At 35.2% G+C, this 16,976-nt stretch overlaps 1 protein-coding gene across 1 annotated transcript in view; it reads right to left on the bottom strand.

Moving 5' to 3' along the window:
• Positions 1-16,976, bottom strand: part of LOC132550045 (uncharacterized) — a 138,049-nt gene that overhangs the window by 109,171 nt on the left and 11,902 nt on the right. The window contains exons 2-12 of the mRNA XM_060214043.1: positions 13,261-13,347; positions 9,160-9,307; positions 8,807-8,881; positions 6,695-6,916; positions 6,248-6,323; positions 5,578-5,676; positions 4,094-4,346; positions 2,888-3,342; positions 2,452-2,516; positions 1,342-1,531; positions 307-1,179 (exon numbers count right to left, since the gene is read on the bottom strand). Coding sequence (XP_060070026.1) covers positions 307-1,179; positions 1,342-1,531; positions 2,452-2,516; positions 2,888-3,342; positions 4,094-4,346; positions 5,578-5,676; positions 6,248-6,323; positions 6,695-6,916; positions 8,807-8,881; positions 9,160-9,307; positions 13,261-13,347 — 2,543 coding nt within the window. The remainder of the gene's footprint in view (positions 1-306; positions 1,180-1,341; positions 1,532-2,451; positions 2,517-2,887; positions 3,343-4,093; positions 4,347-5,577; positions 5,677-6,247; positions 6,324-6,694; positions 6,917-8,806; positions 8,882-9,159; positions 9,308-13,260; positions 13,348-16,976) is intronic.

Raw genomic sequence — 16,976 nt, 5'->3', positions numbered from 1 at the left:
GAAATTAGAGAATTGTAAGTTTTGCCTTGTTCAACAGCTGGAATAAGGTAAACAATGTGTTATTTTCCAAAAACAGAGTAAACTCTAGAATATCATCTGAATTTACTAGAAAATTTGTCAGTATTTCTCAATTTTCACAATAACAGGCTGCTTTGAAATTCCAGAATAAAGAAAATGGACACTTTTTATTGTCATATGTTGTAATCATATACAGTAAACATCTACAGGTTAAGACAAAATATTTTTAAAAGAAAATTGGTTATTACAACCAATTGCAATATATGTTAATAATTATGATTAACGTACGTTTGATTTCATGTTGATCTTCCACATGATGAACACCATTAGACAGACGTTTACTATCTGGTAACAACTCATCAGAAAGTCTGGACTCAACAATGTCACTTAAAGTCTTCTCTATCACAACGCTTTCTTTGTTTTTATCACAGAAACTTTGATCACAGTTAGAGTTATCTCCCTTACTATCTGTTGTCACAACTGTTTCTTCAGTCTTAACATTATCATAACAACTTCTCCTCTTTTTCTCAGAATTGGAATGATCCTTTTTGGAGCTTTGCCGTTGTGAGGCTCGAGTTTTTACAGGTAAGTCTGGAGGTTGCTCCGGCAAAGTCTTTGGTTGCTTAATTGGTCGACGTGGAATAGGTATATCTGGAATATTCTCAAGTACAACTTTCTTACTACCGGTATGACTACTGGTAAAAACTTCCACGTCCATTGGTGACGGACGGTTTATATATAACTCTCCAGAAGAGTCACTAGATAAAAGATCTTCGGAGGATGAAGACGACGCTGACGAATCATTCCTGTTCCTATCCAGATTGGTTTCAGTAATATTGGAGCTGTTAGATTTCGATGACCTGCTCTCACTTGCTGATAAAACTCTGTCACGGTTAAGATTAAGGATCTTGTACATATCCTTGTAAGCATCATCCTCATCCTCTTTAACATCACTCATTCTAACATAGTCTGTCTTTTCACCGGACTTCAATTCATTTATTTTCGAACAGCCTATCCCACTGTCTGTTAATTCATTTTTCTCTTTGCCAACACTTGACATTTTCATATAGTCCTCACTTGGTGCTTCCTTATCACATAATTTTTCTTTCTTAATATTCATCATTTTCATGTAATCCTCCAACTGCTCTTTTTTAGCATCAGTCATTTTCATATAATCCTCCAACTGCTCTTTTTTAGCATCAGTCATTTTCATATAATCCTCCAACTGCTCTTTTTTAGCATCAGTCATTTTCATATAATCCTCTGTCTGCTCTTTTTTAGCATCAGCCATTTTCATATAATCCTCGGACAATTTTTTCTCTGACATTGTTTTATTCTCCTGTGGTTTCTTTAAGGGGAGATAATCCATGATGGGCTCCTCGTTTCCTGGAATAGGTGGAATATCTTGTCGTGGTGGACCAGGCGATCTATTTTGATGGCCTTGAGGACTATGCTTAGAACCAGGACTAGAAGACGTTGGTGGTTTGGATCTTTTTGGTTTCTGCGGTGGAGTCTGAAAGTAATAAAAAATTATCTCTAAATCAAAATTGAGGGTGGGAGGCATCTCATTACAGTGTGTTCAAGGTGTGGGATTTTTACAGGACAATAAACAAACATTGGCTATCATTCCACAGAACAACGATATATCCTTATGAACTTATTAACAGACATGGACTAATTTAAACAAAAACAAAAAAAACGCACAAATACAGTAAATTCTGCTTGAATTGGCATTCAAAGTTATCCCAATATTAATTCTTAAAGGATTTTTATCAAAGATTTCAAATACTGGTACACAGTCTTTTTTTTATTGAAGTTTTAGTTATTTAAAAGATAGTTAACTTGACAACAAAAATGTACACAGGTCTTTTTATCTTTTATCAAGTATGAGTGACACCCCAGACAAATAGAGTAGTTTTGATAATGCTCTAACCACCAAAGTGTTCAGTATTGACATGTGTTTCTTACAGATAGTACATGATAACTCCCTGAGATGAAGGTGTTATCTAGCCTAGCTGTAACCAGAGCTAGGTCAATCACCTAACCGTATTTGTCCAACTGACCAATGCTACGTCAGACATCTACATTTCTATACTATGAGTTGTGACCATGTGATTTCTAGGATGTGATTCACTCCCTGCATCACTTTCAACTAACTAACTTCAATGAAGCACAGCTCCAATCCATCGTAGGCTCCACCAGAGTCATGACATATGCTGCAGGTACTTTCGAACGTTTCATACAGCCCTATAGTCCATATTATTTGCCATATAATGACACCATTCATAATACATGCAAGTGTTTGGCTGGCCTCACCTCTTCATCAACACTTTGAAATTATAGATTATGTGCAGTGAATGTGAGTACCCTTTTAAAACTAACTCTTTGGTTGTTGTTTCGTTAGTCATTTTATAACATCAAGCTTGATCATACCTTTCTCATTGACTTGGAGGTTGCAGACAAATTTTCTCCACTTCCTGATAAGGAACCAACTGAAACTAAACAATATATCATAAATATTTAACAGGAAAAATTAACACAAAGCCAGTTCTGTAAGCACAGGTTAAATACTTTTTGAAAAGTAAATATGAATTTGGCCTTTCAGCAGATTAGTTATATTTTCCTATATTTCCTATGATTAGTTCAGATTTCAATCACATAAACCTTAACAAAACAGATTAAACATGCAAATATTTCATAGCTGACCCTTAAAACATATTTTTTTGCAAATGATTCATTTTTCTACAATTTTAAAAAGTCCAGATTTCTGGGGAAAACCAAACTGGAACATTTTGAAATTATGAATAAATTCAATAACAAAAAAAAACCCTAACATTTTTTCACAACAGTATTGAAATTCCCTTCTTACCATGCACAGTGGAGGATTCCCCTGGACAAGCTCGTGGTGGGGCAAGCTCATCAAGACTGCTAACTTCACCTATATTAATGTAATCCCTCTTTGGGCCACCGACCTCACTGACATTGAAGTAAGGATAATTTCCATCTGAGGGTCGTCGCTCTCTTATGACAGACTTTTTGTCTCCGCCAGAATTATGTCGCGGTTTAGCTGCAGGGGGACGCACATTTTCCCAAGAAGGACGAGGAGGTATATCTCTTTGCCACTCAGGCAGAGTGGTTTTAGGTGGTGTCATCATGGTCTGATGAGAAGCGGGATGGAAGGGAGCTGGTGGGGGTGGGGTGTCCTTAACTAGTCCAGCAATAGAGGGTAAATGTTTGACCATTTCGTCCAGTAAAGATGCAGTTCGGGCTGGAATGGGAGGGGGAGATAATTCATTTCCAAGGTCTGTCTCAGGTTCTTCCATCCTGTCAGAACAAATAATCAATGAATTAATTAAGACAGGTCTTTTTTAATGTTTCAACACTTTTTTTTCCTCATCAACTTTGCTCTTCAGCATCTACATTTTCATTTGTCAGCAAAATAAATCACAGCATCACTGAATCACAAACTGAGACATCAAATTTTCTCAAACAAAGGGCAGTAACTCCCTTACTGACTTTTTACAACTGTGAACATCTTTTGACTGATTAATCCTAGTGAAACCATCTCCTATCCCCAATGCCTGACTTCTCACACACTAATATGGTTCCAACATTTCTGTTAGTTCAATTACTATAAACCTAAAAGATCAAAATATTTTGTACCGCTTTCTACATATCCTATATATACCTATGTAATATACTATAATCATTACACATATTGTTTATAACATATTGTGATGTCAATACTTTAGATACTTAAATGATGTCACACACTCACAGATGGCAATGTGACATAGAATAAGAGACCATAGATAAACAGCAGTCATGACTTCATTATGACATTGAAATGTCTGTTTTCTAGAACATTTGTTCATATCACAAAGAAAATCTTAAATTTGTTTTCATTTCATATTCACTTGAAACTCATAACTTTTATTTTTAATTTTTTTTTTTTAATTTTTTGTGAGCCTTAAATTTTTCGCCTCATATAAAAAAAATCCAATATCAACTGGATACTCCTGTAGGATCCTACATAAGTATTACATTTTCCACAGCCAGTTGTGTAGTTCCTTACTTTTTGGTCCGTGAGGGATCACGTTTGCTGGGTTTCGAGTACAAGTCCTCAATCTCGGAACTGTTAGTGCTGCGTGGTATACGGGGACGAGGTGATGGGCCTCCCTCTTTCGATGACAGGTGTTCCTCTTCTAGAGATGGCTGTTCCTCTTCAGGGGAAGGGGAGGAACCCTTCTGGTCTATTTCATCCACACGTACATAGCCCACTTCCTGTGTCATGGCTTTCTGGAGGTCCTGCAATTTCTGGATGTACTCTGAAAAATGAAAATCTCAAATGGACTAAATCTTGAAATACATAAACAAGAAAAGGTGACACCAAAGTTAAATTCATAGTGCTAACACAGCAGGGTAATCCAACTGGACACAACAACAATTACCATGACCCCATGACCTCTCTTGATTTGCATGACCCGCATGCGCAGTTCTGTTGTACTGGCAGCGATGCCGGGATCACGGCGATCGCATACAAAGTTGAACAGCTCTCTCTCCATCTCTGGGTGTTTCGCTGTCGCACCTATGTCAGCCCTTCTGGTCAGTGGTTGGGACTTTAGACGGTCTTTTCTTTCTTCCGTGCTTTGATATTTCACTCTGGAATGTCGAAGTGGCGACCGGCGGCACGAAACTCAAGTCTCTCGGCGTAGTCAAATGGCGTTCAGTTTCCCCATGTCGAAGTTGGTGTAAACAATCTATAATTAAGTACCTTCGGATACCGCGGTAGGTACAGATATGGGGACAAGGTATGATTGAAACTTTTCAGACAGTTAAAACAACATCGTTTACTGAGCAATAGTACGCATTCAGACAAAGCCGGGTGACATCAATCTCCTCCTACTCAACGTGTTTGTTACCTGTTAAGAACCGTTAATTATCCAATTGGCCAGCCTTTCATGCTTGTTGAGTCAGGCACCTGTGTGAATTTGTTTATATAAGGTAATTAAATATGTTAGGGTCACGATGATTGTGGTTTCCTAATTATCAATGGATCAAACCACAACTGTTTCATCGCGGTAACCAGTAATCAATTAATTTTTCTGTAGATTTGTTTTTTTTTTAATCTGACCCCAAAAATGTACCTGCGCACTATACCTGAGTGCGCACTATACCCGCAAATTTACGGTAGCAAAACACTTGTTACACTATCATCCTGCAGAGCATTATGTTCCAAGACTTGGGTATGTCTCAGTCTGGGGGTAGACCCCAAATCCTTTATCACAGGGGTAATTAAAGGTAAAAAGTCAGGCACTGTCAAGCAAGGCATAAATGAAACTTAGAAAGAAAAGATCAGATTACAAATTTAGCTTCTTCAATGCAATGGAGGCAGTAAGTACAAGTTTTATACCCTATCTACCAGGCAGCTTTCTACCCTAAAATTTCATCATTTACATAATAAGTAGTTATGAATTTTCTTACAATTCAGAAATAAGGGTTCAGACTTGGTTATAATATGCCTGACTAGCGATTTATTGGATCGGATCAATAACTGACCTTGAATGACGAGGCTGACTTTGGAGGTATTTCCCCCACTCTGGGCGGCAATGTCCTGTGCTGTGTGACCATTCCTGTCGACGCCCATCAAGTCAGTACCTGTACCACAACACAGAGGAAATATGTTATCATATTACATGCTTGTTAATAAGCCCATACATATCAGTTGCTATTCAGAATAACTACCAAATAGTATTTCAGTGTCTGGTAATAATGACTATAGGTAATGTGTTGCCCCAAGTAGGTAGAAATCACCATCAACGTTTCTCCTGGAAATTGATTCTTGGTTGCCTAAGTGTTTAATACAATGAAATTTAACTTGATCATCACAAAGCTTTTTATATTCCCAGACAATACATGACATCACAAAGTTTGCTTGAATACTGCCGTCTTTTTCTCTTTATTCAATTGGTTCTTGTTTTATCTCTGATTTTATGTTAAATATTTTTCTTTGAAAGGTTAAACTAAACAAAAAAGTAAATACAGTTCCATTAAATAGTTAATGTATCTACCTCATTCAGGAGGTAATAGCCCATCAAACATGTACATCAAGCAGTGAGAGAATTATAAACAAAACTACAAATATCCTCATCAGATGTTTGATCTTTTAAATCCAGCCTGATGCTCATTAGAAACATTTTAGTAACATGAGGGTCCCACATAACCTTACCTCTCTCTAATAGAACAGAGACAATTTCAGGTTTGAAATACATCACAGCCACATGGAGAGCAGTCCCGTTATCAGTCTGAAGGCAAATCAACACAACGCAGAGATATAAGAAATCCTTTTGTTCATTTCATGATGAAAACATTACACCATAGTGGTCAGAAAAAAATTTCATAACAATGTTAAGTTATCTTCAAGAAACAAAAATAACACAATATTGTTTGACGGAAGAGAGATTGAATAAAATCCTGCCTACATACCAAATAAAATGTTTATTTGAAATATCTGATGGTTGTTAAGTATGCTAATCGTTTAAGAGTTAGAAACTTTTTATTTTCATAGATGTTGATCAAAAGTGGCACTACGTCTAAAAACATGTATTGAGTTTATTTTACTTTTTTTTTTTCATTTTCAGAAAATACATCATTTAAAAGTCATCCTTTATTGTACCTTTGTGTTGATATCAAAACCAGCATCTAACAGAATTTCCACAATTTTTCTATGGCCACAAGCTGCGGCCAAATGCAGAGGTGACCTGTTTGGAATGAGTCGTTGGGACAAGTAAGGGAATTTCTCTACCAGGAGACTGACCACCTCTACATGGCCATATTGTGAGGCGAGGTCAAGAGCTGACTCCTGTTTTAGGTTACGGAAGGCTGGATCTGCGTTGTGCTGTAATAGATGAAAAAGACAGGATGGAGGACAGAACAAATTAAACTTCTCTAATATATAATTATAATACTCTCTGTTGAAGAACTGTCCATCTACCAGTTGTTGTTTTCATTGTATCACTCTATTAGGGATGTCTTATATAACCACTCAATCACACTTGTACAATGTCAGTGATAAGTATTTAGTGTGGTGTCATATGCTAAAATCTTCTAGATGATGATTCATACTACACATAATCATAATTTTATGTTACCTGAGTGTTACAGTTTCATTCTTCATCACATGAGCATATACATACCTTTCATAACAATAGAAAACAAAGACTTACACCTAATTATATATAGAAAGTTATTGCCCTTTGTTCAGGGTAAGTCCCTTTGCCTAAGGAATGTCTGGTGTATTACAAACAATTCTATAGTATCTTGTAGACCGGTAAAGAGTGTTGAATCAAGAAATACTGTATGACTGTCAACTGTATATAGAGTTATGGCCCTTTGTTCATTTCTCACACAACAAGTACATGCAATCAACACATTTAATAAGATACCAACTTGAATAACAATATCTGTGTAATCAATTATAAAACCCTGTTCTGAAGTCACATACAACCTACCGTCAATGCCTTTACCTACCAATATACTGACAATGTCAAATACTCCTGACCAGAAGGCCTTGCATTTTGTTTATATACAGAGATTGAGATGTTTTCTGGTTTTTATGATGTCATACTTTATACATATTGTGATCACTTTTGGTTCAGATGGTCAGTACATCTAGTCTTTCGTACAAAAAGGGTTTGACAAGAGAAACGTACAGAAAACGTATCTTACTAGGACTTCATATTCTGTAATAAGCCTGCATGGTCATATAATCTTAGCCGTATTATAAGGGGTATTGAAGGTCATCACCATATATAGTGTTGAAATCCCTAATGACACATTGATAGCTTTCTTAGCAAACATGTGTTTATTGTTCAGTACAGTAAATGTCTAATGAAGTTAGCAAGTGTAGATGACAGATTCAACTGGTCCTCTGGTCCTGGTGTAACTGAGGAAGATTTGGATCGAGGAGGCAGTCATTAAACATATTATGTCAGGAGATATTTCAAACCTGTTGGGAATGTCTTTAGAGCAGCTCTATTGAATAATGATACAGAATTGGACACTGGACAACTGAAGCTAGAATTACTACTGCACACAATCAATATCTGGTCCAAGGTCATGGGTCAAATATATTTAACCTATTTTTATGCCCATACTGGTCAGATATATACCAAATACTGATATTTGTTACACACATGTAAAACTTTAACCATCATCTGGTTTAAAATCTATCTAATATTGTCTTTCATAATGTTTTAACATTAAGTACATGTGTACTATTAAACAAAATAAAGCAGTGTAAAATTTATATATCAAACTTTATATCCTGACCAACTTGGACTGATCTCTGGTCCAAGGGGACTGAACAATATATCAGTAGAGCTGGATGGTTTATATGTGTGTTACAAGAGATACTTTTTCCTACAGCCACAGATGAGATGCTCCTCATCAACCAATCAGATCGCTAATCCATAGTTGTGACGACTGAAGGATGCCAACAACAACAACAACAACTTTTTCCTAACTGAAGTAGAATATGATAAATCTTTCTAAATAGGATTACTACATTTGATAGAAAGAGTTGTCCTCCTTGAAAGACAAAGTCATATTTGACAGAAATCTCACACGTTATCAACAATCTTAGCAGAATGACTTGTCATAATTTCAAAAAATAACTGTACCTGTTCCAGGGAAAACATAATCATAATTTGACAGAAAAACTAATAAAATCATATTTAATGGTGTAAGTCTTTTCACGTGTGATTTAAACTTTGACCCTGTGTGTTACCTGTATTAGGACATCCACCACAGTATCATACCCATACTGAGCAGCATAATGAAGAGCGGTGTCACCATTACTGTCCTGTAAAGTAAATAGCTTCAGTCATCAAAAATTCTTATCAAAGATTTTTACTTTATTTCTCAATTAAAAAAAAGATAAAAAAAGGGAGAAAAAACTAATTCCTATACTCAATAAAGACTCTCCATTGGGTGCATCAATGCCTTATTCTTGACATGAATTGAATTTTTGGGCATATGTAATTCATTGAAGTAATGTATTGTGAAATTTAAAGAAAACATCAAGGGCCATAACTCTTAATTTACCTGACAAAACTAAACACAATAGCAATAACTATTTACCTGCATGTTGATCGGGACTTCCTCATTAGCCAGAAGCTCACAGATTTCAGGATAACCTTTCCAGGCAGCCAGATGTAGGGTGGTACAGCCAGTGTTATCTTGTTGGCTGGGTGCGGCCTCCGCTGACAGCAGCATCTCAACTGTAGTCCTGGACACACACGACAAGTCAAATGTGACATAAGCGTTAAGTAAAGTATGCTGTTAAACTTAGGACAAACAAGGATTCCTGGTATTAGTTACATGACAAATTAGTTATTTTTTTATTATGATTTACAAAATATCAACTAATGGCTTAGCTGGAGTGACCTCAATAACATGACCACCTGGGCTAAGAGACCCCTTTCGAAGAACTGTGTATAAACATTTATCTACCACTTCCAAAGGAGCAGTATTTCGAAGTGAAACAGAATTATACATATTTCTGTAATTCTTAGAAAATTTGACATGATTTCCAAACAGACTTACGCTTCAAAAAGAGGCCCAAAGGACTGTATGGTCACCTGAGTTACCATGTTATTGTTGTTCTTGTGTCATAGAAATCATCTTGTTAACAAAAGTAAGATAACTTACACTACATTATAGGTAAACTGTACAGAACATTAACAGCCATATCCCATACTAAGGACTTTGAAATAAAATATATTACAATCAACAAGAGGATCATGTTAAAAGTTTCATCACTATAAAATCTCCATCTTTAGTACTATTTCCCCTAAGCTAAGGAAGAGAAATTAGGATAGACTCCAAATCTAAAACTGAAATACCTGATATGGGCTGTAATGGTGCATCAGTGTTCTTGATATAGATGCTACAGATTAATCTTGTTTGTAATTTTCTGTATATATTGATGATGTCACATCCACCTAACATCCAAATTTTTACTAGCTGATATGCATTTGAACAAATTCAGAATTTAAAGAATTTTAAGAATTCCTGAAATTATTTTTATTAATATTTGTCATTTTGGATTTGGTTTTATTTTATCATTCCATCATAACTTAATTTTCCTGGTGTGAACCATTTTGGATTACCATGGAAACACTGTGAAGTGAAAAATAGTTATAATTTTCAAATGAAATATTCATCAAAATGAAAAAATGAATGAAAAAATTATATTTGAATGTTACCAGTACAAAGGAAATCACTTACAAGCATGAAACAACATAACTTACAATCAAAAACCATGTTAATGATCCAATGTGTACACTTTTTCAGAGACAAAGATCCATAGTTGTTCAATTTTACTTCTGCTCACACCAAAATCATATTAAAATATCTATCCTCTTGCTCCTGTTTTATTCCAACATTTCCCAAAGAACTACTTTTAAAATTGATGTGGTCTAGGTCATGGGGTGAAGAGGTCAAATTCTAGAATAGCCACCAAGTTTGTTATGATGTCAGTGGACTTTGATGCAGCATACAAAAATACATCATGTGCTTATAGGAACTTTATCAACATAAATAGCCTTCATCAATATTTAACAGTAGAAACACTGGTGGAGAGGTTGCAATACTGTACATAACGTCAGGCCCTACCTGTACATTGGCAATCATTGAAGGCCAAAAACAAATTCAATTTTTGGTATTTTAAATGACCAGCATAATTTTAAAATATATTCATAAAATAAAGGATTATTTGCACAAAATTCATAAGCAAACTTTATCAAATGTTACACTGAAAATCTTGATAAACTGCCTTCCGTTATTTGTTACTGGTATATTAAATGTCGACAACAGTGGTCATCATATCGTAAGGAAGAGTACAGCTTATATGTGGATAAGATTGAATAAAACCCGATAAAAAGTGGCCCTGTGACTTATATTCTGGGGCAGCTCATAGTCTGGAAAATCAGGTAATATACAATTTTGGTTCACTTTTGGTCATGACAGGTTTCTACAAAATTTCCTGGGGATTGGATGAGGGGTTTAGAAGATGAAGTCAAAATGTCAAAGTTTACGATACATTACGCCAGATAAGCAATTGCAATAGTCACCACAAGATTAGCTTAGCTTCCTCTCAGGTAACCTAAAAATATGAACTTAGCTGGAACACTAAACACAGGTTAGACTTAATTCAGATCATCTCATAGTGTGTCTATACTCCAAATGACTTCAGGATTTTACTCTAAATGGGTCTTTGATCTCAGACTAAAATGATGTTTCTATCTAAAACAACTTTAAGTTCTGTTATTATTGCCCATCACAAATGACAACGACCCCTGCTGCTGGTCATATATTAAGCCAGGAAGAAGAATACAAAATAGAAATACACAAATGTGTATTAATAGAATTCCCGAGGTAGTTTCAGGCCCTTAAATGATAATACAACAATCCCAGGACTCTCCTCCAACCTTGTAGTACCAATACAGGACCCCTATATCCATCAGGCAAATAAAAAGTGTTAAGTCAATGATAAGCCCATATACAATAATACAAATAGCGCGATGGCAGGAACACAGGAGGGCTGTGGAGAAGATTGTCTGGGTATTTCCGTTATATATTGATTTATAAGAGGAGCCATGTTGTTTTGTAGAAACTACAGTCCACTACTGTCACCTTTACTATATGTAGATGTAAAGTCTCAGTATGAAATTTTGCTCCAAAAATGATTTCTATCAAGCATGTATCTAACCATTTTTATGCATTTAGAAAAGACATCCCTTATCAACTGTAACTGAAAAAGATACATCAAAAAGATCTTTTTTTTTTAAACTCTGAATGTCAATAAAAACAGTAAACTTATAAACATATCTGTAACTGATGATCTCCTCACTAATCTGTCCCTCATTTACATATCTGTAACTAATGATCTCCTCACTAATCTGTCTCTCATTTACATATCTGTAACTGATGATCTCACTAATCTGTCCCTCATTTACATATCTGTAACTGATGATCTCCTCACTAATCTGTCTCTCATTTACATATCTGATGATGATCTCCTCACTAATCTGTATTTACATATCTGTAACTGATGATCTCCTCACTAATCTGTCCCTCATTTACATATCTGTAACTGATGATCTCCTCACTAATCTGTCCCTCATTTACATATCTGTAACTGATGATCTCCTCACTAATCTGTCCCTCATTTACATATCTGTAACTGATGATCTCCTCACTAATCTGTCTCTCATTTACATATCTGTAACTGATTATCTCCTCACTAATCTTACCCTCATTTACATATCTGTAACTGATGATCTCCTCACTAATCTTACCCTCATTTACATATCTGTAACTGATGATCTCCTCACTAATCTGTCCCTCATTTACATATCTGTAACTGATGATCTCCTCACTAATCTGTCCCTCATTTACATATCTGTAACTGATGATCTTCTGTAACTCACTAATCTGTAACTAATCATTTACATATCTGTAACTGATGATCTCCTCACTAATCTGTCCCTCATTTACATATCTGTAACTGATGATCTCCTCACTAATCTGTCTCTCATTTACATATCTGTAACTGATGATCTCCTCACTAATCTGTCCCTCATTTACATATCTGTAACTGATGATCTCCTCACTAATCTGTCCCTCATTTACATATCTGTAACTGATGATCTCCTCACTAATCTTACCCTCATTTACATATCTGTAACTAATGATCTCCTCACTAATCTTACCCTCATTTACATATCTGTAACTGATGATCTCCTCACTAATCTGTCCCTCATTTACATATCTGTAACTGATGATCTCCTCACTAATCTTACCCTCATTTACATATCTGTAACTGATGATTACCTGAATAATCAGGCCCTTATTTACATATCTGTAACTGATGATAATATGAATGATCTGTCCTTAAATTACATACATATGTATAAATCCCTGCTGATTACCATGATGTATAACTTGGACATGAGTTTATGCCTTGGAAGCTATTAGACATTATTAATAACCTGTTACACTGAATTCAAAAGATTTTTGTCTTGTACCTTAATTTGTTGTTTTGTTGTGAACTTAAGGAAAATAAATCAAAAGAATCAGAAGGATATGCAAAGATATAATCATGATAAATGATACCGGTGAGGCAAAATCCATTCCAGGTAGGATATGAAACTGATCAGTGATTAACCATAAACTTACTTGTGTCCATGGAGGACAGCCAGGTGTAAGGGAGTGTACCCATTACTATCCACACAGTTTACATTGGTGGAAGACTTGACCGGCCAACTGTAACAAAAATAAAATTACTTCAATATAAAAAAGTTCACAAACTCACTTTTGTGAAATGACAAATTCATACATATGTATACGCAGAAAGTGGATACATTATTTTGTAAGTTTCGATGCAGATTCTGCGCCATATGTCTCAGTTTTTTTATGAGTCGAAATATATCAAAGTATCGAAGAAGTGCTAGCACACTACATGAAGTTTGTATCAAAACCTGTATCTCATATAATACTCATTTCCATCTGATGATGGTGGGCTCAAAATCTTGAATGTTCGAGTCTGAGGCTTGTTAAGGATTAGATATCAAATAATCTTATCCCTAGGGATGAGAATCCTATGATATCCATTTAATAAAGTGAATATTTATATTATTCTATGATTCTTGTCTTGTTCAATTTGGAAACATGTACAAACTATCTTAGTAAAACTAGGTTATCTGTTTTAGTAATGATAGATCATTCCAATCCTAGAACATGTAAAAAAACAAGCTAAATGTTAGACTTGCATGCAATGTTGTAATTATTTAAGACATGTCCTAAACTCATACATTTCTTATTACACAGCGCTTGTACTTGGCAGTCATTTTGCACGAATAAACCTTACACCCCTTGGTTGCTAAATTGACCATTTTCTTCCTAAATATAGTTATCATTATTGGTCAAACAAGTGTGTGGGATGGGTATGTTAACTGTCAAGTCCAATTATTTTGGGAAGGAGGTGGGGGGAGGGGGGTTCTAAATAAAACTTCCAAGGTCTACAGCAATGCTTTTATATTTTATTAATGAAACAAGTCACAAAAAAGGTTCTTGGGCAAAATGATACATGTAACAAGATATTATCTAGTGTCCAAAGAATGTTGTTCCCTTAATCTGGAAACTCGAAATAACAAGAGGTCCATGGGGGCTTGTATCGCTCACCCGGTTTTAGTTTGCTGAAATTACTTCATTTATACTAATCATGGAAAAGTATTTAAAACACTTTTTCCACCATTAGGCTCAACACCTCTGCCCCAAGGAGGGTCAGATGCCCCACTTATACAAACTAAAGTTTCTTCGCCAAAGGATGCTTGAGATCATATTTGGAGATCATTCTGTCAGAAGAAATATTTTGAAGAATTTGTTCTATTCCACCTATCGAACCCTGCCCATCTTGTGCTAGGGGGCGCAACTATCGTTTATACCAATCAATTCTCCTCCACCGAAGGATACTTATGGCTAAATTGAGGCAAAACCCGGAAAATAGGTTTCCAAAAATTTTTCACTATTCCTCCTATTGGGTAATGCAATTTCCCTGCCCACTGTTTACACGAAATTAATTGCCATTTACCCAAGGATGCTTAAGACCATATTTGGGCAAGATCTAATCATTCCTACAGGAGGAATAGAATTTTTAAAGGACTTACCAAATCCCCTTTTGGGCCAAAACCCTCAGAGTCCTTGAGAGTCGAGACCCAACATTCATAAAATTAATTTCTTCTTCCTCCCTCGAGAATGCTTTTAATCAAATTTGATCAGAAGCATTCTTGCTTCAGTGCAGTTGTTTATGGCAAAAAGAAATTTGTAGGAAATGTTGTGGGATGATGAATGACAATAACTATCGTAGTATGGCATAAACTCATCAGCCCTTTTGACCTGGTGAGCTTTAAAAAATTGAGAATACTATCATAACACTATAATTCAAAATTAGAACAGGCAAACTGAAAATAAAAGAAAGAACAACACAGAAACCCTTGAAGAGGGACGAGAATGAGAACAAGTGTTCCAGAAGGGTAAACGACAACATCACCAATAAAAATCTTCTGGGGAAAAGTATGACTTGTCCTATACATGTCCTGACAAGATGGACAGACAGCATGATGGAAGTACAAAACAAAAACCCAAAGTTCCCTCTGATAGTACCACTGGAGATGCAAAAATAACCACAGTATCAAACAGATTGTTATCACACGATCAAAAACGACCTTCATACAACCTCGCCATCAAACAGGCTGGTCCATTTCATGTCTATTACACACGGAAGAATTTGATTTAAAATGTATCCTTTGGCCTTTACCTTTCTCGGGTGGCAGAGTGCAGAGAGACAACTACAGGTTAATGCTGAGCGTAATGGTTATGTCTATCAGAGCTCGAAGTAACATACAAGACAGACTTCTGATATAAATGTATTGTTATATTAAAATCAACACTACACTTAAAAAAAATCTTATCCTGTAGACTATTAATCAATTATAAAATGAAATCAACTATGCTTTTAAAAAATATTCCAGAATAAAGGATAATGTGAACACAACAGAGGTAAAGAACAGAAATGAACATCCATATTATTTTTTTTAACTCAGCATAATTAAGCTAACCTGGTCATCACTCAATGATTCCAATCAATAAGACTAGCTTGGCTATATTTAGGATCAACAGAAAAAAACAAATGCTATAGATCAATACAGACCTGTTTGCTTCAAAATCCTTAAAACTCGTTTCTTGTAAATGTGTTATTTTTTTCAAAAAAAGAAGCATTATGATGATTATTGGGAACGCACCAAAAACGTACTGGTTTTTTTAACATGTATTGAAAAACTTTATTATTTTTATTTGAATGTGAAAACCACAAAAAATACTTGCTCTGCTAATACATTTTACAGGAAAGCTTCCGGTGTTTCCTATGTTCTAACTCTATTTACTTATATGTGTATGTCAAGAGGTTAGTGTTGATATACTGCAGGGTCTGTATTTGCAAAAGAAATATTTTGCACAAATAGAAAAATCCCTATAAAAACAGCCTTACATTTTATTACAAGATTGTTACTCTTGATTGGCTGTACGGAATATATGACTTCAGTATCTTATAACCTTTATCTTATTTCAAACATTAAAATTCAGTAACAATCACAAGTTATACTGCCCAAACCAGGAAGAGGCAGGCAATATATATATATATATATCAATATATATAGTCCTGCTTTAGTCAAACATGACAGATAAATGTATTAAAAGACCATGTAATGACATAATCACAAAACGTTTCAGGCATTTAAAGAAAACCTTTAAAATTCAATGATGTGCTGATGTCACGACCAGGAAGTGTAATGAAACATTCCCGAAACTCATAACTAACCGATTTCCTTTAATTTATGTTTTAGGCTCTGAAACTCACTCGTTTCTCTGCCCACTGATCCACTTCCACTTACTAACAAATGAAAATAAACTGTGTATCATAAATTTTTCGTAGATTTTGTCTTACAAATGTTTGATCACAAATACAACATTTTAAGGGTAAAAATTCGAATGATACTGCAGCTATACACATTATTCTTTCATCCGAAATCTTATCTGTCCCGAATGATCTAACATTGTTGAAGATTTGAGGTACATGACTGTATTCCATGAGATCTATTTTAGACTTCTTAAAAGCATTATCATATAATTCTTTGACACAAAAAAAACACCCAACAAAAGTTACAGATGTTTCAATTGCTTTTTAGACATGGCTTCCATCACAATGTTATTTGAGCGCTGCACACCATACCGCAATTAAATTCACCCATAATGCATTTGACAAATTAAGCGGCAATAAATTACTCTTATCAAAATGAAAATCGATAGCCAGTGTAATTGTTGTCAGCATAATTATT

The sequence above is a fragment of the Ylistrum balloti genome, unplaced genomic scaffold (assembly GCF_031769215.1).
Source record: "Ylistrum balloti isolate Yb309-2 unplaced genomic scaffold, AGI_CSIRO_Ybal_v1 Utg370102, whole genome shotgun sequence".
Taxonomy (NCBI): domain Eukaryota; kingdom Metazoa; phylum Mollusca; class Bivalvia; order Pectinida; family Pectinidae; genus Ylistrum; species Ylistrum balloti.
Note: the sequence above shows the minus strand (reverse complement) of the source record. Positions and strands in the feature narration are given on the sequence as shown.